Source organism: Pelophylax lessonae (assembly GCF_965119305.1).
Source record: "Pelophylax lessonae genome assembly, chromosome: 10".
Taxonomy (NCBI): Eukaryota; Metazoa; Chordata; class Amphibia; order Anura; family Ranidae; genus Pelophylax; species Pelophylax lessonae.
Genome location: NC_138777.1, coordinates 86,768,635 through 86,794,904, shown reverse-complemented (window position 1 = coordinate 86,794,904; position 26,270 = coordinate 86,768,635). Strand labels below are relative to the sequence as shown.

Sequence of the window (26,270 nt, the reverse complement as noted above, 5' to 3'; positions counted from 1 at the left end):
AATAAGAGATAAAATGTGGAAATGTAGACGTATTCCCAAAGGTGTTCTAAATGTTTTTCCCTTGACATACACATTAAGGTGATGAATAACCAGATCACATAATTAGCTGGTTGTTTTCCATGTTAGTTTTTCAATTTATATAAATAAAAAAAATAAAAAAGGCACAAGGTTACTGTGGCAAATGATCAAACTCTCAGGAATAACATGTCATCATTTGGCTGATATTTTCCCCCTCAATAAAAAGGCACAAATTTTCCATGGTAAGTCACTAAATCACCATGAAATTACAACATTATTACACTAACTATAATGGCACCAGAGAAAATAATGTTACATATCATTAGTACTGCATGTTTTATAACATATGCATGTCTGAATAATGCCAAAATCCATGAACACTGGTTCTCCATCGCAGAGCCATTTGGTTTGAGAAGCAAAAGCTGTTTTTAGGAATAAAACTGAAGTGGTGTCAGAACAGTCTGAACACGGTAATAGCACAACTTTGAAAACAAGTTAGAATTGCAGGACGTGGAGGAAAAAGAAGGGTGCGAGTTGGCTGTTCTTCATACACAAGATCAACAAAATTTAGTCAGGACTAAGAAGCTGGTAACAGGGGAATATCCTGGAGAGCAGTGGATGTACTTGGCACAAAGAAACCGATAAAATCAAAGTAGGAGAATGATGTCATGCTATTGTGATGACACGGAGAAGCTCCTATATTTTTACATGTTGAAAGCAGATTATGTCACGACCACAAAGTGTCTTAAACGAATTTTAGGTTTCCAAGGAGCTTAAGGCAGCAGATGTTGTTTTGTCAGTAGATGAAGTGCAATGAGTGAGTCCAATACCAATCTTAGTACGGCTCGGACTTTAAACTCTTGTACAGACAGCAGGTGAAGATCATTCCAAATAGCTATAGAAAAAAAAAAATATTGGTTACAAAGTATGAAAAAAAATCCATATTTTATTAGGTAACAATGTGATGTGGAGTAAACAAAAAAAGTGAAGGAGTTCTCAACAGCAACCTCGTCTTAAACAACGGATAATTTTTCAGGTGGTTTTGAATTTAACATTTTAAATGAGTCTGATATGGTAGCACTCCGCTTTTTTTCATGAAATGCCTTAAAGCAGAACTCAAACTTGCTATTCCTTGCTGGTCCCAGCATCTTCTTCTGTGTGCCACTTTTTGGCCGTCTTCACTGGCCAGCGCAGAATGATGTCACTCCTGCGCATGCATAACCTATCTTGGCACACAGGGATCAGGCTGGCCATGTAAGCCGAGCATGCACAGCTCCGATTGCGTGCTGGAGAATGTTAAGAGCTTTATCTGAATAAAGGTACTCCCACACAATAGGTCTAGGTTTCTCCCTCCTACACTTAGGTAGTGCCGCTTTGTAACACGGTTTCTGTAAGTATCACCCCAGGAGAAACCTAGTATAAACAGAAAAAAGGAGAGCAACCTCCAGTGCAAGCTATCAGCACAAGTACCAGAGGAGGCATAACCCTCAGGGAGCAGATAAACTTTAAGGGCCTTTCACATGGAAGGTCTCAGATCTGTCTGATATCAGTTTTTCAGGCAGATCTGAACAAAAGCTCAATGTCAGTCTAGGCAGGCAGATGTAAACAAAAATGCACCCATTTACGCCTGATTACCTCGTAGTCCTAAATAGGGGGGGGGGGGGCAGGAAACAACACACAAGAAAAAGATAAGTGACCCCTGTTTAGATTTGCCCCAATTCAGCAGGGGATTTGCTCACTGATCTGAAAAAATGTGTGTTAACATCTGACCCTGATCGTCTACCAAGACAGTAAGGAGAATGCAGCTAGAATTGACACCTCTACCATTTAAAGAAATTGTAATTAGGTTTTTAAATAAAAACTTACCTGTACAGAGGCAATACCTAAGCCAACTGCACCAATAATAAGCAGGTGAGATCTGATGAAGGATTCCAGTTTGGTGATGCAGCCACCCTAGAATCAAAAGGTAAACCATAAAATGTAAAAATTTTATTTTGGATACACAGACGTACGTGTACCACACACCACATTCATATTATGGTGAATGTTTAATAATTATTAGGAGTATTTGGGGGTGAACGTATAGCAATCTTTATAAATGGCACAAGGTATACAAGAATTGCCTCACTTTGTCCTTTTTCAATTCATAAATCTATGCATATTTCTCTCCCATACCTGGAATTTAGGTTTAAAGGCATACAAGGGTAACAATACAATGGAGTGCCAAAAATGGACCATGTCCAACAGTTCCTAAACTTCCAGACCTTTAAAATGCCTTGTAAAAAACACCTGCCTTTTCAGAATAATGAATGTGCAGAGATTTTCAGTAACTGTGTGGTGAATGTCACATTCTGGGTTGCCCGGACTGGATACGAAACATATGGTGGATGTGTCCCAAGGTACTGAGGCTATGAAAACGAGAGTACACAATGGTTTAGACGGTCCTCCATGTCAACTTGCACAAGGATCTTGGGAAGCATTCTTATTCTAATCGCGAATGTTACTTGGCAGGAATGCATTATTTTTATTGAGATGAAACAAACGTTTGCTAGGGTGTGGAAAACACCTGTTCTTAGCTTCAAGAAGATTAAGAGCTGTGTTCATGTTACACACTGTAAATTTGAAAAAACAGTTCACAATATGCAGAACAAATTTTTACACATTTGGCAACCCTGGCTTGACAACTTCCCATCATCTCAAAGACCTTCTGCTTCCAGGACCTGTAGCTGATCTATTTTGGGTCAGTGTGAGCCTCTGGGGCATCCCCACCCCTTTCCCCTACCCAACGCTCTTTGGCTTTGGATTTCAACCTCCCTTCCCTTTTTCTCTCCCCTCTTTGTTCTTTTGCCCTATTAAGGCCCTGGCTGACCATTTTCCACTCTTCCTCCCTTTTTCTCTCTTATCATTCCATTGATCTTTCCTTATTTTCTTCGCTGTATTTCCCCCCATAGGAGGGAATACTTTCTCTCTTGCCAATTAGGCCATTGTAGGTTTCAGCTCACCCAACGCTGGCTATACAACCATGAATTTCTGTGCGACGATAAAAATGTATCCCGTTAAGACGTTTGTCCTTTGTCAGCATGCATTGAATGCCTTCTACAATACAATCATCTTTTCATCTCCTATAGAATATTGTATTGTCAGCTATGCACCCAGGCCATACAACTGCCATACCATTCTTTTAGTTTTGTACAGGGAGTTAAAATTCTGTTGTAATGCTTTTTTTTGTTAAAATCTATGTGAACTCTTTAACCCCTAGGTGCCGACAGTACGCAAATATGCGGCCTGCCTCTCAGCGGGTGAGCCTTGGCGCCGAGCGGTCGCATATTTGCGTACCAATTAGCCGACACAGCTGTGCTGACAGTGCGCACCCTGCGCATTCATGCCACAGTTAACGGCGGCTAACGGAAGGCTCCCAATCGCTTCTTGCAATTGGGAGCTGTCCAATCATGTGATCGCCGTGACAGCCAATCACTGCGTTCACGTGATCATAAACCCTGCCCCGCCTCCCGGCATCTGAAACCTCTTAAAGGGCCGGGAGGCCCCGGCGCAAAGGGGTTAAAGTGTAACTGTGCTTACAAAGAGCATGGTACAAAACCTTAAGTCAGGTCAGCAGACACCATCTGGTGCTAGCAGACCCCTGTAATTAATTCCAAAGCGACATCAAAATGCCACAAGTTATCCTATAGAATTTCGGAGGTAAAGTATTTGTGGGATAACCCAACTTTAAAATTTAGATTACGCCATCGCTGGATTTCTTTTTATGTAAACAAGCTTTATTGTTACACAACAATAATTGACCACGCACGGGAACTGACACTTATGATTACCAGAGAAGGATCCAAAATCAACAAACGATGAATCAATAAAATTGTTTATCTGGATAAACCAGTAACATGAATGCACATTACAACACCGGGTCCCAGAGAGGGCAAGAACACTGATGGAAATAGGGGTGCCAGATGGAAGGTGCCTGGAATGCCAAATGCCGAGGCTCACAGGAATGGTAGCTTGAGGAGAGCCACGCTGGACTCAGCCGGGGCATGGATAAGCCGTCACTGTGGCGCTTGAGGCACTCGTGCGGTGCCTGGAGGAAAGCCCCTCATCTGATAAAGAATTGTTCTTTGCCGAATGAGTGGCTTTCCTTCTGGACACCACACGAGTGCCTCAAGCGCCACAGTGACGGCTTATCCAAGAGCTGGCTGAGTCCAGCATGGGTCTCCTCAAGCTACCATTCCTGTGAGCTTCGGCATCTGGCATCCCTATTTCCATTAGTGCTCTTTCCCTCTCTGGGACCCGGTGTGGTAATGTGCATTCATGTTACTGGTTTATCCAAATAAACTATTTTATTGATTCGTTTGTTGATTTTGGATGCTTCTCTGGTAATCATAAGTATCAGTTCCCGTGCGCTTTCAATTATTGTTGTGTATTCCGGGAGCGTCTTATCCTATGCTTTTTGATTGGCATCACGGTGACACAAACTCCCATATGCAAAGTCAAATTGTGGTTACCCTCCCACATAGGTGTTATACTAGAGAGCGCCTGGAACGTTTTGGTTCAAAGCTTTGTTTGTTAGTATGCTTAACTGACTATACTCTTCCCCAAAAGCATTTCTCCCCACCCAGAGCTTAGTCATAGAGGTTTGTGGGATATTTGTGAAATCACAAACATTTAGAGACATCTAAACCAGGGTGCACAATTTGTTTGTGACATAGTGGGTAGTGGCATCGAACAATCGGGTACTTTTTTGTATCCATATTTCATCAGAGACTGACTCCGGTGCAGTAGGACACAAAATATACTACCAGATTAAAAGACACAACCCATTTGTATATACAGTAAAACCTTGGATTTCAACCATAACAACATGGTTGTAATCCAAATCACTCTTCTATCAAAACTAATTTCCCCATAAATAATGTCAGATAATTCGTTCCACAACAATTTATTCATAAGTCCTTCAGTTTATAGTCCATATCAAAAGATAACCATGTGATTGGTTGTGTAACCATAAAATGTCCATCCACAAATGGCAGCCTCCATAAGAGGATTAAAAGCAAAATACAGCAGGAGCTACAGAGTATGAGAGAGAAGAGAGGTACCTCCAAGTGTAGCAATATGGTTACATTTATTGAAGGTAAAACATTTAGCAACTGACATGTTTGATGATTAATAGAGGCACATCTAAGAATGCAGACATCCGGGGTAAAGCTGTCCACATAGACCGTCTTCCGCACCGCCGTCAGTCTGCAGCCATGACCGGGAAGAATATCCTGCAGTAGAGTAATCTGAAAGCGAGGCTTGAAGTGCTCATGGAGTGCAGTGTGGAAGGGATAACGTCGATGGCAGTGCAGAGGATGGTCTATGTAGACAGCTTTACCCCGGATGCCTACATACTTTAGATGTGCCTGTTTAAGGCAGAGAGATAGATTATAAATGGGTTACTGAAAACTTGTGTAACATGTTTCTACTGCTTATCAACATTGGACTTCAGACTAGTTAGTATGTGTTTTTTTTTTGCCACCATTGCAAATTGCCTATTTTTTGCCTTTCATATTGGATTGGTTATCCCTAAATGACCAATTGTTAAGAACGACACTTCAGTAAGAAATGAATATATTGCACAACGACAATTTTTTAATCATGTCTTACCACAGTCCCTCCACATTGCACAAAATGATTCCCTTAACACCTAGCCAGTACTGGAAATGTGGGGCAGAGGAAGGCACCATGCTCCACACTGAATGGTCATGCAGCTATATTCGACCCTTCTGGCAGGCTTTGACCTCTACCCCTGTGTTACAGGCAATTGCCTGGAGTCACTGGAAGTAGCCCTCCTAGCAATTATCCTAGGACCCCTCTAGTGGCAAAGGCTAGCCTTGTAAGGTTTTTCTTTTCTGCCGGTAGAATACAAAATTCCTAGATACTGGAGGTCCACATTGACCCCTGGTGTGAAGGAATGGATTACAAACCTGAACCTCATTATGAGAGTGGAGAAACAGCTAGATTACATGACTGTTACAGGCACTTTACTGACATCTTGGTTGCTTTCTTAAGCAGGCCATAGATTATGCAATTTTCTTTACTGCAGTGTTCAGCAGGGATTCGATCCATAAAGTCTTTGTCCATTCTCAAACCTCACATGTCCTACCAGTAGTGCAAACTAACACAGGTACAAATTTGCGGGCTTGCCCCAGCTGGACCCCCTTCTTTTCTTCATCTCCTTACCTTTCCGTTGTTTGTACATCGCCACTTTGGCCCTGCTGGATATGAGAGTACTCTGTCCCCCCTGGAATTTATTACCATCAAGATTATTTGTTTACGCTGCACCTACAGCTACTGTCATAACACTGTTTTTTATTGGCATTTGATATCCTGTACTGTGTCTTTCACAGAGGTACTGTGTGCCCTGAAATCGGGGGAAATCTCCCACCTCTGTATATGCTACATGCAGTGAAAACTTTAATAAACCTCTTTAAAAATATTATAGCCATGCCTTACCTCCACTTTGTAGATATTTGAAGGATGGTCCCGTATCCCACAATTAGAGGTGACAGTCTTGCAGCAGCTGTCTGGAACCATGCGCCCCTCAGCCCCTGGAGACTTAATCCAAACACTCTCCTTCCAGTCCTGGGAATTATTACTCCCACAGCACTTAAACTATATGAAAAGAAAGCCAAATGTTGACATGAGATATACAAAACAAGAGGTTTCCCTGTTTAATATCCAATTACTGCAAAATTGTAAGATCTTCTACATATCCAAGTCAGCAGTAAATGGACCATAAGAGAAGAAATATGCCCTCACCTCTTGTTGTAGTTTGTCCACAGCATTAGTCACTTTTTCCTCTCCCGGCTGCTTGTACTTCTGAGTCATGGTTTCCTTTAGGCTTTGCTTCAGTTCATCATTGATCTGCCGAGACAAACGGACTTGACTCAGTCTCATCTAGAAACCCCAGCTTTTAGCAGCCTTGCTTATTACAACAGCCAGAATTCCTCATCACCTCTCCTGTTTTCACTTAGAGTATTTGTTTAGGCTTGCGGTTTTGGGGGGTTGAAAAATGCACAATTGAGCTGCGTTTTACACTTGGCAGGCAGTGCTGCTCCCGAATGCAACCCAGTCAAGCAAATAGGATGCACCGCAAAAGGTCTTTACTAGAATTTACTGGTTATAAAAAAAAAAAAAAAAGGCAGACAGATCATATCGCCTACTCGCCACCTGTTAAAAACCTCAGAAAAGTGACCCAAATGCAGATTGCTCTTCAAAGGCACAGCAGTTTAAATACAAGTCTGAACTTAGCCTAGGAGTTCACTAGTAATGTCCAAAGACATTGTCAAGATCATTATTTACTCATTTAACCCATAGGATATTGGTAAATCAATACAGATCTAAATCTCAAACCCTTATACTACAAAAGCCTCAAACAGATACAGAGTAAAAATATATAAATAATTTTGGGATAATGTGGCCACCATCTGCTGCCTTTAATGCCAGAGCTTTAGGAAACAGTGGTAGAGGTTTAGAAGGTTTAGAAAGACATGCAATATTATTTGGAGGGGCGCTTCCAGAAACGCAGCTTGGGACCCAGCCAATCAGGAAGGAAGATTTGTTACCTGTGAGCAGAACGGAGAACACTGCGGCATGAAGGAAAGACAGGGACACAGCAAGAGTTAAGCACAAGTATAAGAAACACATACATACACACACAGCATGCGAGGTTGGGAGGAAAGGAATAAAGGAACTTAGTAAAAGAATCGGGCAGGTGATGTTGCAACTATCACCTTACTCAGAGCTGATCTTCAGTTAAATAAAACTTCAGGTCAGACAGAGCTGCTTCCTACAAACGCCAAATAGAAACATAGTGCGACTGAAAACGTAGAAATAGAGGAAAATATGGACTTCACTTTTATTTCAGCCTGTGTTTAAAAATTGTTGGCAGAATTCCAATTCCTATTGCCTGCTAGGGGCATTACAGGTTTTTTTTTTTTGCATAATTACGGCTCTTTGCTCCCATTGCTTCTAAAAACATCCAAAGACACTAAAATGTCTCTGAAGTACCAGCAGAAGCTCTTGGCTGAGACTTCTTAGAGAGAAAAGTCTTGCCTAATTGCAATTGCCTTCCTCTCCTAAAGGCTTCACAGACAGTTTCCCTTACTTGCAATGCCGGCGCCTGTACCCGAAGCCAATGGAAAAGGGCTTGGGGTGCCGATATTGTGGCATCCCTGGACAGGTAAGTGTCCTTATTATAAAAGTCAGCAGCTACATTATTTGTTGCTGGCTTTTAAAAAAAATTTTTCCCCAGATGGAGCGCCGCTTTAATTTAAACAACCGTGCTTATAACAACACACAAGGTTTAGTGCTCTATATCAAGTTATTAGTACACATAAGGTTATACATTTCTGAATTCTTAGTTTTATTTAGCAACTAGATGCCTAGTACCAAACCTTTTCGACAAGAGCACCGCCATAATGCTTTCTGTAGATGCGGATCAGACCTGGGCATACATCCAAAGCTGTCCTTGCACAATCGTGCATACAAAACATCCTTGGATGGTGTATTTTGAGATTTCTTATTTGGGTTGACTACTCTAAATTTAAAAAGCATTGAAATGGGTCTGAAATCAGGATTAACTTCGCCTTTCTAAAATGTGGAATTACGTCAGTTTTAGCCACTCTGTTATAGTAAGTAAACATGGATCTGTTTTTTTGATCAGCCAGCAGACCGATCAAAAAAACTGAATAGAATCCTACACAAGCAAGGAAGTTGGAGGAATCCTCCTCACTGTGTTATTGTATTAGGTCAGCAGAGATTCCAACACTGTCAGGATAAACTAATCAGTACTGCAGCAGATTGGCTGTAGCGCTGATTGAACAAAAATTTTCCAACATGCCTATTCCTAAGTCGATCATTAGATTAAATGGCAAAGGCCATAGCTGGATTGAAATTCGGCCCTGCTGAACTGGCCAAACTTTGATCTATGGCCAGCTTCACTCCTGTCTTCTGTCCAACACATTAGATAGCAAAAGCAGCCCCTACTGTATCCCCCCCCCCCCCATGTTTCATAGCCAATATAAGTTCTCTTTTCCCCTCTAAGGGATTCTTTGATTTTTGTCTGACGGCTGCATGCCCTATACTAATCACTGCAGAACTCCCTCATAACATTAGTATATTCTCCATGGTAATGGGCCAAGGCTAAAGTAGAATTATTTTGAAACACTTTACAGTTTAGAACGAGCCTTTAGAGATCCCCCAAAAAAACTGGCTCATGGCACATTAACCAATTTCTGTTGTGAAGCAAGAGAGAAGAAAGAGCAAAAGAGAAGCAGATCTGACATCTCAACTAAAGTAATCCAAAACCTATAAAATAACCAACTCCCATTGTCGCATGTTGTTGTGATCATAGAGGATCACATATGCTTTCCATATTAGTTTAATTATGATACAGCAATATAAAACATGCAATTTTTTTTTTTTGTTTAAATAACATGGCATTTATTATGGCCGATGAAGATCAGATCACATTTTGAAAACAGTTGTGCAGCAATCTAGATAAGGTCTTCAACTGTATTTTATAAAATCTGCTACCCTGGGCTCTAAATTTTGATTTTTTTAAAAGCTGCACAAACTATTTTTTTTTTTTTTTTTTTTTTAAAACAGGCAAAAATATAAAAAAGTAACCAAGAATGAAATTTTGGTTATCTTTACTGTCTGTTCTTCAGTAAGAAACTAGGTAATGAAAATGTAATCAAGATATTGCTTTTCAGTGGTACAAACAACACAGTTACACTGCTCTGCATACATAGGAGGAAAGTAAACCTTTAATTGCCAAATAAAAACAAACCGCAAACATTTTATAGCAAGCACCTATAGGCGTCTGCATAGCTCTTTAGTCAACTGCTCGGGCACCTTGGGATTCCCCAAACCCTGCTCTAAAATGCAAATACCTGCACATCTTGCCTCTTGAACTTTGCTATAGTATGTGAACGAGACGTCTGTTTTTGGGGAACCAGTAGAAAATTGCAGCAGGTCATGGGTCACAGGTCAACCTTTTTGTGTCAAGGGTGGTATTAGCATATTGGAGCACCCCTCGTTTTGAGGGTTCCAGGGCTCTCCACCAGCAGCACTAAAGCTATAAACTACCGATGTAAGTTTCAATAAATAATGGGGATTCCAGGTTTACTTTATGTATATGCTGTAGCCTATAAGGGTAGTCAAAAATGTAAAACAATCTAGCATGAGTGACTTGTTTCTTTAGAAGTTTGTAAGGAAATATAAATAAAAAATCCCATCCCAACTAGCGCTTCACAACTTCTCTGGATTACACCTGCATAGGACTTATTGTTCACGCAATTTTGAAGTTACAGTCCAAATCCGATTATTACATTCCAGATGAATTAAAACAAAAAAGTCTGCAATGTCAAAGAAAATTTTGTTTCGAAAGCAGCCACAGCCAAGCCTATGCCCTGCCAGCATCCTGTAGAGAAAGAACCCTGTTCTGTAAATTCGCTCAACACAGCCTCTGCTCAGTCAAAGCTAGAGCTCTCCAATCATCAAAGCTCATCATTATTGATTGGACAGATCTAGCTGTGACTCAGCAGTGGTTATGTGACCTCTGCAGAGAAACCACTGCTTCCATACAGAGAGTAAAGGTCCTTACCGGCAGCATCCTGGTTAGGAAAAGGCTTTATACTTCGGATGGGGCAGCTCTTCAACAATACAAACTAACGTTGCACATGGTTTGTTTTTATGCATCTACCCGATTTAAACTGAAAGACTAATTAGACTTTCAAGAGCCTCTCTAAAAAAGCATTTATAACAGAACAACCACCTTCTAATTCCTGGCAGATATGGGTGGAGTGCAGTCTGCAGTTAGGAGAACGCCATATAATTACCGATTTACCATGCATGAGCATGCAGTCACATGTGCCCTCTTACTTAATCAAATAAAACTAAAAGTTAGACTCTCATTGTACTAGAGATGTCTGAGGCCAGGATTGAAACCTCCAATTAAATGAAAGAAGATTGCAATAACTGTTAAAGCATACAGAATAACTGGATACAAAAAACAAGCATGGTTTCACTGTAGGACTATATGGGCTTAAAAAAAATAAAATAAATAAACTTTAAACGTTTTGTACTTTCTAGTTCATGGAAACGAAAAGCTTAAAAGAATGTTCTTTCAGACACCGTGCCAATACTAAGGGCTTGTTTACACAATGTCATTGCTGTAATGCGTGCTTCACAGCAATGCACTAATATTACATGTGTTTGGTGTGCTGCACTGCCATTTAAAATAGCAGTGCATTGCTCCCTGCTGAGTCAGTGCTAGAGCTCCCAAATAAGCAGGTACCATAAAGTTTGCTGAATTCCGTGTTCCGGCTGTGACCCAGCAGGGGATAGGGTGGGACCTCTGCAGAGAGATTATTGCATCAGCAAGGTGGTAAATTGAGACATTTTTCCCTTTAAAATTGACATAGTAAAGTAAGCAAATGACTGGAAACCTGTACCAATAGAAATGCAATGATTGCATTACTATAGCATAGCTCACCAGTCCTTGAATGTAGTGACTGCATTTGTTTTCTCCCTGTCCTAGGGTGACAACACTCTCACTCCCTGCACTGTATCTAGGGAGAAGCAAAGTCACCCTAAACTACTCTCCTGATTAGGACTACAAACACCTCCTCCTCTCCATTACATTGTGGGGTTGTAGTTTACAGAAGACAGCTGTGAAAGCTGGTAACATTGTTAGATATATCAGTTCAGTGGGAAATTACAGGGCCAGCCAAGCTTTAGTATATTTTTGTTCCTAGCTTTAGATATTTTTTTCATTGCTCTCTGGGTTTATCTTTATTCATCCTGTTTATTACCCGGGCTATGTAAAAAAAATAATTACTTTGGATGTTGTAAGGAAAACAGAACAAAGAAACTAGTGGGCCCTGCAATACTAGTGGGCTCTGTAGTGATCCATCACTATTCAGTAGGCGGCTGAAATGTTTGTTTTTTCAGCCAAAAGCCATCCACCTACCTGTTGGTAATATATATAGGCCAGGATTCCTGCCAAGATCTCCAAGATGAATATACACATCAGTAGGATGAAATACTAAGGGCAGAAAAAAAAAAAAACAATATAGGATTAAAATCAAATATGAAAGTTACGAGAAATAAATCATATACTGTATACAACCCCTAGCAAATGCCTATTAAACTATGTAAAAAGCCAAAATCCCATTTGTACTAGGTGCATGAGGGACCATGGTGAATTCCTGCATATGCTATGGAACTATTCAACATTAGATTTATTAGGTTATTGGGCAACAACTGTCAGCACGCTCAATGGAGGGTTTCACATAGAAATTCCTAGGGATCCTCTATGTTATGCGATTTTGAGTGTGTTATTCCAAGCTCCTATGTTAATCCTTATGCACTGGACATTGCCAACCCCACCCACGGTTGCTGAATGGAAACTATGTAATGCATTACTACTTGGTGAAGATAACCAGTAAAACCTGTTCTGTTCTTTCTGCAATATACAAAGAACTCTGAGCAGTGTATGGAATTTAAAACCATAATTTCGGATGTCACCAGCAGGTGGCACTGTGGTCAGCTGTAAGATGGAAACTTTCCCAGAGATAAATGGTTCTCCTTTGGGAGGAGAGATCCCAACTAACATTCCTGACATTACACCAGCATTTCAGGGACCTGCCCAAAAGAGATTAACACAAATACACTCCCCTAGATGTACACCTAAGTAAACACCAGCTGTCTAGATCACTGTCATAGTAACACACATTGTAATCTAATTTGTGACAATTATGTAGTTCTGTGAACACAGGAGTGCCTCAAGGCCTGTACACAAGATAAGAAAATCAAAAGGAAAAATTTAGTTAGACGAACGATCTGCCGATTTTATGATAGTTAGTATATTGCTTTTGACAACAGATTACAAATTTGCGGACGACAAAAGCGAAAGGCGCAGGCTAGAACATTATCGTACGTGAACTAGGGTTTCCACCTCATCCCTTTAATCCAGGACACACAATTACACAGGTTCTGTGGCTGATTATGGTGGTAATTAAACTCACATAGTGCCCTATGTGCATTACATTAGTCTCAGAACCTGTGTAATTAATAGGTGTCTTGGTTTAAAGGGATGAGGTGGCAACCTTAACGGGAACACAATGTCCGATTTTCGTTTAATTAGTACAGTTTTCGTCCGAAAAAAATCGTAAGAGCAAGACTACGCATGTTCGGAAATTAAAGACTACATACAAAACAAAAGAATACATACAAAACAATTCAACACATGACCTCACTTCTGAAGTTGAATTCTGTCATATGAGATAACCTCTTGATACGAGACTGGCATGCAACAAAAAACGGACAAAAATGTGTCCAATAATCTAATTGTGTGTACGAGGCTTAAATGTAATTCCTTAGGCCCCTTTCACACATGGGAGTCCGTCGGCGGACTCAGTTTATCTCAGCGGGGGATCGATTCGCCGATCCCCCACTGAGTAGGCGGATGGCAGCTCTGTCTCCGCGCTGTGTGTGGAGACAAAGCGGTCAGGTCCCCGCTGTCCGCTATGTGGGAATTGGATGAGAACGGACCGCCTGTCCAAGAGATCGAAGGACTCCTTTCCTTCGTGATCTGACCAATCCCTCTGAGGACTGTAAAGGTCCTGTGTATCATTTACTGGAAGTGACCTTTGGGAGTTCTCAACAAGTTAAACATATGGTTCTTTGCATTTTAGGTCTCTCCCTTGGTCCTCCAAGGAGCTCTTCTGGGGGGTGGGTCATGTTATTGGGCAAGATGTCAATGTTTCCATATTCAAAATTGAACATTCGATATTGAAATAGTGAAAGGCCCCATTTTTCCCCCTATCACTCATATAGGCCATAAGGTCCGACTTGAATTTGCCCTTCAAGGGCTTTCAGAACCTTTTTCAAGGTCTTGGGTGATCTTGGGAAACTAACACGGGTGCAATATACCACAACTGACTTGGTACTGAAGAATCTTTTAGGTACCAGACCCCTGACTGGTCGCAGTGTACTGGGGGAACCTTCTACGTTTCTGGGGTTCCCTGGGGGCTGTGAAAAGATGGGGGCAAATTGCTCTGATTTAATTTATCTCTCCCATGAGGGACGGTGCTCTGCTTAGATGATATTTGTTACTTTCTAAGGTGGGGCGACCAGAGCGGTTGCAATGCACCTTCACCTGTCTGAGGAGGTAAATTATTCTCCTCGGAGATAGGTTGATGTCTCCCCAGTTTGGAGATTTTATCGACATCAGGTTGTGTTGGAAAGTGGCTAAACCCTTCCTAACTGGGGTGGGATTATGGGGTCTTTTTATGTATATTAAATATGTGTTGCCCTTTTTCTTTACTCCCTGGTCTTTTCTTCTTCTCCCCTTCCTCCTCCATCAATGTTCTCCTGGGATCCTATCATTCATCAACTCTCAGGATCGGGACATGGGCACTGTTGCAGACTATACTACAGGTGTGAATACAGTCCTCTCCAGGGTGAGATGTTTTTCTACATGAGTTGCTTAGCTTAGCTGCTGGTCTTGATAGATATATGGAGGGAGATGAATCCCCATATCAGAGACTATACACACAATTCTGCAACTCACCAAACCTTTGCCAGGATTGACCACATTTTCTTAAATTCAGCCTCAGTACCTTTAGCTCTTTTATAATCCCTGACACGCCCCTCTCAGATCACTATGTTGTTAATGTTGTCCCTTAAGCCCTCTTTGGGAACAGATGGACTATTTAGATGGTGACTTAATGAAGCGCTTCTGAAAGATCCTGTACAATGCTCAATTCTGGAAAAAACTCTGAATGAATATTTCTTAGATAATGACAATGATACAGTCTCTCCGGCTACACTATGGGCAGCTCATAAATCTGTGTTGAGAGGGAAATTTCCTCTCAGCTAAACAGGAGCGAAAAGCGGAAATCCAGAAATTGAATAGAGAATTTCTCTGTGACTAAATGCCACAAAGCGCATCCTGACACACTAGCCCACTTAGATAACGCTAGGGTAAAACTTAACCTGGCCTTAACTAAGGAAGCAGAAAAACCATCTAAAAAAAGGTGGACAGGTGCTAAATTCTGAAGGGGGGGGGGGGGAGGGGGGTAGGCGCTTATTTCACTAGATATTCATATAGATCCAACAGGATATAAAATATATAGAAATGTAAATATTCCTACAACTGGATATGACACATAATCCTAGTTGTGGTGTGATGCAGGCTCCAATGGGTGTAAAATGATGAAAATAAAGTGATAGAATAGATACAAACAAAATATGTGACTTCAGTGAAATAACTCAAAATAATGGAGCATCAATAAGTGCATAAAACAAAGTGGAAAAAATGTTGACGCAATATAAAACAATAGCAGCAGATATCTTTAATATAAAGTGCTCAAGCAATAAGATAGGTGAAATAGCATAAAAATACCAACAAATATATATGTACCCGCACAAAGAGTTCAGTGCTTTGAGGCCCAGAATTGGACGCACGTTGCCCTCTTCCCTTGGGACTCAACAGGTTCGAATAAAACCCCTACAAGCGTTCCAAGGTCTAAACTGGGACAATCACCCCTTGAAGGAACAGGTCTTGCACCGCCCCAAAGAGAGCCTATAGTGGGTCCCAGGACAGACGCATATTGGAAGTAAAGAACCTTTCCTGGGGGTAAGAATGAAACTTGATCTTGTAGCCAGACCCTATCACTTTGTGGACCCGTTTGTCTTGCACCAGGGAAATCCACGGGTCCAGGAACCAGCGAAAACATCCTCCCATCCCAGGCAAAAGGTGAGGGCGCACCTTCATGCTGAAGGAGCATTGTCTGCGGGTCTGGAGAATCCCGCTCTCGGCTTGCCAGACCAAGGTCACTTGGATCCCCCCGAAGAGGCTTGGAAGGCTATGAACACTTGTCAGCTGACCCTGAGGGACAATAAAAAACTTCTTGTGGGCCGAGAAGGACGGGCCACGTCTGCGACGAGGTTCCTTACCCTTACTACCCCGCGGAAGAAAAGTACTCTCCCCCCCTCCCCCCGTAAGACTCTTAACAATGTCATCCAGGGTAGCGCCAAACAAGTGATCTCCTTAAAAAAAAAAAAAAAGGAAGATCAGTTAAGGCTTTTTTGGAGTTCTGGTCTGCAGACCAACATTTGAGCCACAAAACACGCCTAAGAACCGCTGCTGAAACAGACAGTCTGGAAATCAGGGGAGTCGCATCCAAAGAGGCATCACAGATAAACTGCAGCCCCTGGACCAACTGATTCGCAGCTCAGTAAAGACAGGGGGAGCTGCTCACCCTCTAGGTCACGGCATAAAAGTTTAGCCCAGTCAGAGTTTGTGACACCAGGGCAATGGTGAACACCAGCCTAAGTGCCGAACCTGCAACAGTGAACATACTGTGGGCCACAGCCTCTGCCTTCCTGTCAGCCGGATCCTGAAAGGCCGGAGACTCTTCAACCAGAATCATGGTTGCCTTATTAAACCTGGAAACTAGTGGGATCAGTCCACTTTTTAAGGAGGGATTCCTCACTCCATTTTTAAAAGTCTCACGCCCAGACACAATTAGTGCGTCCACCAGCGCCTTCTCATGCACAGCTACAGCTGTGGAGGAATCATCCTCACTATCTGAGAACAAGGCAAGTGGCCGTAAACCCCTCAGGGCGGGCCACATCCGCCGAATCAGAATCTGGAGGAGACAGGTAAGGCAGAGGAAGGCTGGGGGGGTGCTTTTTACTAGCCTGCTGCCCAAAAGCCACCTACATCCAGGACACAAAGGACTCCAGGACCGCCATCAGTGCATCAATGGATGGCCTCAGAGGGGGGTCAGGTTGGGAAAAGTGCTCCCAAAGACTCCATGGAGAATAAGGGGACCCCACAAAGTGTGCAAAAAACACTCCTAAGGGACACCCCCACCGCGCGGGTAACACCACCCGGTCGCCAGCAACAAAGCACTCCATAATCCTGCAGCAGAGAGAGGAAGGCCCCCACCAGACAGGCATCGGCAGCACCAGGATGCAGTGTTCTCCAGGGGCGGCATCCAGAAGGAAAGTGACACAAGGGTGAGGACCAGGGGATAAGGAGGGGCTCCTACAGCCGAAATCGCCACTCAGAAGGCTCCACTGTCAAGGCCACTGATATTTGCAATGCTGAGCCAAATGCAAAATGGCCGCCGGACTCCACAAAAAACGCATGCCCCCGTATATAGCGAATACAAGCCACAACAGAATGGCGCTCCACAAGGCTCCCAGGGACCCGAGAGGGATCCCTGAGGCCCAAGGCAAGGCAAAAAAGGGAAGGGGGGGGGACCAAGCAGGGGGGCCCCACCAGATACAGCCTGTAGCTGAAAACCAGCGGCGGCGCACCTCCCACTACCAGTACAGCATCCTGCCCCAGCCCCAGAACGTAGGCCAGACTACCACACTACCCCATGTAGAAGAGGATGGGTAGAGGGGGGGATAGACGACCCACAGGAACCACCAAGCACAGAAGAGGGGGGTGCCTAAGGGGAAGGAGGGGAACTCAGGGGTCAGGCCGTCCCAGGGAGAGGCCCACGTCCACTCCAAAACCCTCCAGGGGGAGGGGGTGGGGGGACAACAGTTACTCACCACACCAGGAACCAGGCGGCACCGCTACAGACAGAACCTCCTCATCATCTAAATGGGGGGCTGTCGGCCAGGGGGAACATTACGGCGCAGGCCGAGACCCAGTCGTATGCAACCCTGCGAGGCATTTAACTAGCAGTCCAGCCCCCGTCCGGTGAGGCTAAGGTCTGCGCATACTCACTGGTCAGACTGGGGTGAACACTGGATCTAGATTATCTATGCCCAGTCCGGCAGTTCATTATAGACCTCGTAGAGAAAAAAAAAAAAGAAAGAAAAAAAATTTCCAGGACCAGAGATCCCAGCAAGGAACTAGGTCCTCACTACTGACTAGGCAGCAAAAAAAAAAAAAACTCAGTGCCTATAGCAGAGAGGGGGAGTATACGTACTGGGACTGCCTATGGGCATAATCAAGTTGTTTTTCTGCCTAGTGTCCTACTCCTGTAGGGGGCAGTATAACCAATGGTCAAAAAGATTTGGAGCTGTGTCCGTCAATGAACGAAAGAGAAACCTTCTTTTATCAAAACAGCCAGAAGGAATAAATTCAATACCAACAGGTTTTGCAGTAGGAACAGCGCTTTAATATTTTGCACCTTAGTATGCAGCAACCCTGTTGCTGATATAATTGCTTTAGTGGAGACAAGCCAAGCCAGCACTTGAAAGGTGACAGTGAAGTGTGGAGCAGCATGTGAAATATTTGACAGATTCATACAAGCCTTATATTGTAACTCCAGCTCCAACATTGAGATTTCCCCTCATCCTGTTTACGTGGGAGGGTAAATCTCTCTGCCAGGGACATGAAAGCAATAAAAATATCCATCTATCTATCCATCTATCTATATCTATATATATTTATTTTTTTCTTTATTAACCTTCCTAGCTGTATTCGAGTGTGGCACGGGGTTAATATACTGTACCAAACACGGTAACCCCGAGCCACACTCAGGATTACCCCAGAAAGAAACTCGCCTTCCCCTGCGATCCCCCTGCCGTCCTCCCACTGTGTGCTTGGCCAATGCCGACACCTATCTTTCGGTTCCCTTCCCTGCGAGTATTGCAACGCAGGGGGGTGGAACTGGCGGCAAATTCAAAAATGTAGATACACTAAATTACATGATACAAAGTTGTGATCCTAACTGATTACACTGTATCATGCAATTTCACCACAGAATTTCACCTGGTGACTTTTCCAGTGCCCTGCCTGTGCTTTTCAACTTTTGTGCCTGGAAAATTGAGAACGACCATGGCGTCCAAAAAACTTTTTTGCCCAAAAGCGTTTTTAGACCAACTGGAAAACAGCGAGTTACTGAGAACTGAGCGATAGCGATTCGTGGGAAAATTCATCATCAGATACGGAAAGTGACGACAGAAACGATTCTGATGTCCCTTTCTGGCACATAGCTCCGTTGGAAATTCTAAAGAATCATTTGATATACTTCCCAAATTTTTTTTTAGTTTTGGTGCAGAATGAGTAGTTTGAAAATAATGAAGAATTTGATGAAACTACTCATTCTGCACCAAACCTAAAACAAATTTGGGAAGTATAGCAAATGATTCTTTAGAATTTCTAACTGAGCTATGTACCAGAAAGAGACATCAGAATCGTTGCGGTCATTACTTTCCGTACCTGATGTTTTCCAGTTCGTCTAAAAGCGCTTTTGAGCAAAAAACGCTTTTTGGACGCCATGGTCGTTCTCAATTTTCCAGGCACAAAGAACTGGAAAAGCACAGGCAGGGCATTGGAAAAGCAACCAGGTGAAATCCTGTGCTGAAATGGCATGATACCGTGTAATCCGTTAGGATAACAACTTTGTATGATGTCATTTGGTTTATTTCCATTTTTGAAATTGCCGCCGGTTCCACCCCCCTGCGTCGCGACGCTTGCAGGGAAGGGAACTGGAAGACAGTTGCCGGCATCAGCCGAGCACAGAGGGAGGACAGCGGAAGTATGGCTGGAGGACGGCGGGGGATCACAGGGGAAGGGGAGTTTTATTGTGGGGTAATCCTGAGTGTGGTTCGGGGTTACAGCTTTTGGTACTCTATATAATCCCTGAGCCACACTCGGAAATACCGCTAGGGAGGTTATTATAATTTAGGATTTTGTGTTTAAAAAAGGTTATCATACCCGGGATGTCTACTAGACTCTTGTTTGGACAGATTTAAGTGCGTTATTCCTAAGAATTACAGGCCTAAAATATAAAAAACATATTTCCATGCAAAACAATGTACCGCTTTTAGCACAGAAATTCTGACATAATCAGACTGCCAGGGAGGTTAAGGGAGAAAGTTTTAAAACCTTTGTCAGCTGTCATTGCTACCTGTAGCCTCATTAAAGATTTTCTGCCCACTTCCTGTCCCAGTCATACCACTGCTACCTGGACAGGAAGTAGCTAGAAATTTCCCTAGCAGATCCACACATAACCAATAAACCAAACATAGGTTCTGACCTTTATCCTACCCTGTCAAAAAAACTTTATCTGGGACTTCACTTTTGGAACTGGATTTATGTTCTCTAAAACTATAAAACTTAAAATTGTAGTAAAATGGTTCATTAGAATCCAAAATAAGTACAGCCCATCTGTTAAAAGATATAGCAAAAATATACATAAAAATGTACAATTGAGAAAACTTACAACTTTCAGCAGGCTCTTCCTCTCCTTAAAAGTCGCACAGCAGCCAAGGATACCAGTAACCATTACAATGGCGCCTGCAACGACCAGGATGTAAGCTGTGGCAGCATACGTGCTCGACGGTAGCAGGCTGATGAAGTCACTTTTCTGGACCAGAGTCCAAACCCCTACAGCCATTACAGCCAGTCCAGCCAGCTGTAAATGGAAGCAGAACAAAAGGAAATGTAAACAAAAAGAGGAGTCTGGGTTCTTCTGGACATGATACCTATGGTCAATCATCTGAGAACTTACAAAGCTGGAGGAGGGAAAGGGCCAAGTATAGGACTTCTGTACCTGTATCTGCCCCATTCCCCTCACATCAGATCTTACCAATAAAAGAACTGGTGGTTTTGTTAGTTCGATCTGGTTCTAACCTCATATGTACTCAGCAATGTAGTTGTGCTCAAAAAAGTTTGCATACCCTGGCAGAAACCATAACATTTTGACAATTACATTGAAAATATAACTGATCATGGCAAAAAAAAAAAAAATGTCTTTTCTTTAAGGATAGCGATCACGTGAAGCCATTTTTTATCACATAGCATTATGATTTAAAAGCCAAATCACTAACAGAAATCATCCAAATGGTCCAAAGTTTACATACCATGAAAGGTTGGTCCTTGGTACAGACACACAGATTAAAATGGCATTTAAAAAGGTTAATTTCCCACATCTGCGGCTTTTTAAAAAAGTCAATAGACCTGCGTAACAAGCTAATGGAACTTTATAAAGATGGAAAATGCTAGTCGGTACTCTTCAATCACTTATTGAGAAGTGGAAAATTCAGGGATCTCTGATACCAAGCCAAGGTAAGGTAGACCAGGAAAGATTGCAGCCACAACTGCCAGAGGATTTGTTCAGGATACAAAGAAAAACCCCACAGGTAACCTCAGGAGAAAAATACAGGATGCACTGGGGGAAAAAAGAGAGACAGTGTGGTTGTTTTAAAGGAACACAATACAACATTGGAACAAAAGAGAAAAAAAAAAAAAAAAGAAGAAGCTGCATGGTGAAGTTGCCAGAAAATAGCCTTTACTGCACAAATGCCACATAAAAGCCTGAATACAATCAGGGGGTCGACCGATATTGTTTTTCAGGGCTGATACCGATTTTTAGGCCGCCTTCAGGCCGATAACCAGTGCCGGTATTCTGTACATTTAAACTTGGCTGGGACCCTGCTGGGTGTTGGCTGGGACCATACCGTGGCTGGCTGGGTGCTGGCTGGCGTGTCCTCTCTGGTCCAGCCGTTCCGTGGTGTGCACTGTCCAAGGCGAGGGAGGCGGTGGCCTTTGCCCTATCTGGGCAAAATGTCAGAACATTTGCAGGCCCAGTGAGGGGAGGCGCGCAGCACATGCACATATCATTAGATTTGCACTGCAGGCCTTCGCGAGCTGGGCCTGCAGTGCAAAACCATCTTCTTCTACCCGGGTCGATAACACAACACCGCTGAAGAAGTTACTGTGGTGACGGAATGAGTACGGGGGCGAAGCCTGCGCACGGAAGCCACATCCCAGCTGAGATAGACAGATCTACTGAAGCCCACACTGCTGAATATTCATGTGAGTGCAACTTATATGTGTCCTGATATTAAGAAAGTTTACAGAGTGCACTCTCCCCCTTTTTTTATGTATACCACTGCCAATCGTATCCTGCATCCTTGAGCCTAAAGGAGGAAGGTGGAGGAAGAGGTGTGTCATTTTCTGATTACTAAAGATTGTCTGACTCATTGAGACATATGGGTCAGACATTTGGGTGTGCTGCTATTGAGCACAGAAGTTCACTGATCACCTGTGTATGGAGTGAGCACCAGCACTTTAGATTTAATATTAAAGCACAGATGATTTTTTTCACCTATTTTTTTTTTATCTTCAATTGTGGACCTTTTAAAAAAAACTTTATGGATTTTGAATATGAAATTTGCGCGCTTTGTCACTTTATGCACTTAATTTATCCACAATATCCATTTATTTTTTTTATTATTGTATTGATAATTTTACTTTTGGCGCTGCATTTTATTTATTATCTGGGTGTAGATGTTATCTGTAGTGAAAGCACCAAATGCCACTGGATTATTATTGTTAAGATTTTGTTTTTGGATTGCGGTGATTTAATCCCACTATGTTATCAAATCAAAGGGTATTCTAAAGGATGGTGTGGGGTGGACACCAATATAAGTTGGTGATCGATATTGAATCGTAAAAAAAAAGTGAATATCAGCCCCCGATAAATCAGTCGACCTCTAATTTCAATATTCCAGATAACACCTTGACATGCATCACCAGGCTTTTTGTGGCATTGGTGCAACAAAGGCTACTTTCTGGCAACTCCACAATGCAGCTCATTTTTGTTCCATCGTTTTGTGTTCCTTAAAAAAACCACCACACTGTCTTTTTCCAAAAGCAGCCTGTATTTTTCCAGGAGGTTACCTGTGGGTTTTTTTCCTTGTATCGTGAACAAATCCTTTGGCAGTTGTGGCTATAATCCTTCTTGGTCTACTTGACCTTGGCTTGATATCAAGAGATCCCAGAATTTTCCACTTCTTAAGTCATTAAACAGTACTGACTAGCATATTCAAGGCTTTAGATATCTTTTTCCATCTTTTTAAAAGTCCCATTACCTTGTTACGCAGGTTTTTTGACAGTTCTTTTCTGCTCCCCATGGCTCAGTATCTAGAATGCTCCGTGCATGTGAGAGCTAACAAAATTAGACCCCTTTCACACTTGCGGACCGTTCAGATCCGCCTGTCAGTTTTTCTTGGGTATCTGAACGGATGCCCCATGCATCTCTATGGGGCATCAGATGTCAGCGGAGACATGTCCGCTGACATCCAATCCTGTCCGTCAAATCCGGATGGATGGAAACCCTATTTTGGCCCTATTCTGGCGAATCGGATGAGAACGGACAGGTGGTCTGTTCTCATCCGATTACCCCATAGAGAAGAGCAGGGACCTGACAGCTGTCTCTGCACACAGCGCAGAGAGAGCTGCCATTCCGCCTGCTCAGCGGGGGGAATGGCGGATCGATCCCCACCTGAGAAAAACAGAGTCCGCCGACGGAGCGACAAGTGTGAAAGGGGCCTTAGACTATTTATACACAGACACCAATTGCAATGTAAAAAGCCACAGATGTGGGAAATTGCCTTTAATTGCCACTTTACCTGTGTGTGTCAACTAGTTGGTCTGTACCAAGGACAAACATTCCAGGGTATGATCAGGGCCCATTTGGGTGATTACTGTTATTAGGTTATAAAAAGGAGCCAAATAACTATGTGATAAATAAATGGCTTTATTGCCTTTTTTTCACTATCCTTAAAGAAAAAAAACACAGTTTTTTGCCATGATCAGACATATTTTAAATATCAATGCCAAAAGGTGATGTTTCTGCCAGGGTGTGCAAACTTTTGAGCACAACTGTATGTAAAACAGATGTCTGGGCCTGTTCTGGAAATCTAATTGTCTAAAAATTATTCAGTAGGATAATACCAGATATATTAAATGCAAGAGATATAAACATACCATTTACTCCAGATATTCAATAAATAAAAAAAAAGTGCTTTTCATACCATGTCATTTTAAGCCCATTCAATGCTTACAAAAGATGAGAAAAGCAGAAAGCTGATGCCCAAGCTGAGATTAGTGTGTATTTCTACGTTTGCAGTCAAATTTGAGAAAACCCTACTATAAAATGTATGTATTCCTATTTACACAGTATACACACATACATATATATATATATATATATATATATATATATATATATATATATATATATATATATATATATATATATATATATATATATATATATATATATATATACACACACACATATACACATATATATATTTTATTTTTTGCAGCAGGCATCTGGGCAGACAAAGCTACTCTAAACAACTTCAATGAGAGCCAGTCCCCAGACAAATACTGGGGACACACTGCGTTTCTCCTCTGCAGGAAGCCCAGCTTTGAAATCTCATACGTTTTGCTAGGACAGTGTTCAAAAATAGTTTTCAACATGAATCTCCAACCCCCTTCTTAACATTACATAGCAAAAGGAAAATTTCAGTTTTGGATTTTTCAGAAAAGTATGTTTCATGTATAAACAGCAATACATGAATTGGAACATGTAACAAATACAGTATAATGTAGGCTATATTCCAATTTGGCTGCAAAAGGGGAAAATAAAACAAAACCAATGTCAGCACTAGTATGTGTGTTCGTATTAAAAGCCACTTGCAACATGGAATGTTTAAGGCCCCATTTACATGGACCTATGACAAGCATGCTCTGTGCAGGGCCATCTTTTCCTGGCATGAGGATGCACAGGTGCTGCATGCGTCCCACTGTTGTCAATTGGGACATGTGGCTGCACAGACACAGCCGCTGTGTCTCAATATGACATGCAAGGGCAGGTCACCAAACTCAGCCTGTGTGCGTTCAGGGACCCACACCCGCATTTCATGTTGGGACACAGTGGCTGTGTCTGTGCAGCCAGATGTCCTAATAAGACAATGGGACACAAGAACAGGGGTACGTGCAGCACCTGTGCATCCCCAAGCCAGAAAGAGACAGCCCTGTACTGTGCACACATCATAACCCTGGGTGAATAGGGCCTAATGGTTACACATCACAGCCTATAAAGCCCACAGAAATGTGGGCATTTTACAGTTAAATGGCAAGGGGCAGGTTTCTTGGAGGGGGGTGGGAATGTCCAATGGACAATCAGAACCTAGAAGCCAATAGAGCTCTTTAGGGATCCCCTACAAAAGACAGAAAAAGGGATGATTTGGAATGAAATATTTTCTTTAGGGCTCGTTTACATTTGTACGTCAAGGCAGTGGATCGCTTTTGGATGGCAGTTAACAGGCGACTGGGAGGAAATACGTCACCTTCTGATCTCCTATTTTAACACTCAAAAGCCTGTACCACTCTGCACTCAACTGTGTGCATTGCATGCAGTTACAGGGCAGCCCCTTCCACTTAATGAGTCCCAAGTGTAAACCTGCAACCTTCTCAGCAGGTCTCTCAGAAAAGCCCTCTCAGATTTTGCCTCGGCCATAAAAGAAAATTTGCCTTTGTATTTTTTTTTGCTTTTGTCCATATTAGGGCAACAGGCACAGGGTATAAGCCACATTTGTAACAGAAAATATAGTTCAAATGCAGTAAAACCTCTATCACACTGCAAACTGCACTATATTGTATACAGAGGCAGGAAAAATGAATGACCCCTGATCTTTTGCTTTTCTATTAAAGAGTATGTAAACCCAATATTTCATATTCCTGATATATGCCTGCTGTACTATAGTAATACTTGTATGCAAAAGTATCATATTCTCTTTGTATTGCTTCCTTTGTGTGAAATTCTTGGTGTTCTCTGGCAGTCACTCTTAAAAACTGAGGAGAGTTCAGTGTGGTCAGTTCTCTAGCTATACTGGGAACTCCGCCTCCAATGATCAGAAATGTCCTGACACCCCCCCACCCCCCTGCACAGCCAGACATCCCCCCACCCCCCTGCACAGCCATTCAATGAGATCAGTGTACTGCTGTTACTCTTCCTCCAGCTCTCATGCAGCTGATAACATAGGGAATGTAATCACTTAAAAAAAAAAAAAAAAAAAAAAAGAGAAGAGGAAAATAGTGTTTATAAGGTTTTTGTTATATGTATACACAATGTTTTGCCTTTCATTTCTATCTTAAACTGAATGGATTGTTTTACAAGGTGATTGTTTACATATACTTTAAAATTTAAATCACAATTGTACAGATCAGATTTTATTGCAGAATTAAAAACAGCCTCTGTGCAACACATGTGTACTAGGCTGGATGCAAAGGTATCATTCCAGTATGCAGTCAGTGTACATGGCTATAACAATGGGAGGAAGCAGCTTTTGTATCACTTGTATGGCAAGCACGGGACAATGTAATATCTAGATAGGGGACTCTAGTTAAAGGTCTCATA

At 42.3% G+C, this 26,270-nt stretch overlaps 1 protein-coding gene across 2 annotated transcripts in view; it reads right to left on the bottom strand.

The window, feature by feature from the left end:
- Positions 1–509: 509 nt before the first annotated feature.
- CD151 (CD151 molecule (Raph blood group)) overlaps positions 510–26,270 on the bottom strand; it is a 92,542-nt gene continuing 66,781 nt past the window's right edge. The window contains exons 3-8 of one of the 2 annotated variants that reach the window (XM_082269731.1): positions 20,277–20,468; positions 12,040–12,118; positions 6,826–6,947; positions 6,520–6,678; positions 1,885–1,971; positions 510–913 (exon numbers count right to left, since the gene is read on the bottom strand). In XM_082269731.1, the coding sequence (XP_082125857.1) occupies positions 854–913; positions 1,885–1,971; positions 6,520–6,678; positions 6,826–6,947; positions 12,040–12,118; positions 20,277–20,468 (699 nt within the window). In that variant the 3' untranslated portion in view covers positions 510–853. The remainder of the gene's footprint in view (positions 914–1,884; positions 1,972–6,519; positions 6,679–6,825; positions 6,948–12,039; positions 12,119–20,276; positions 20,469–26,270) is intronic. The other variant, XM_082269732.1, reaches the window with a different exon arrangement.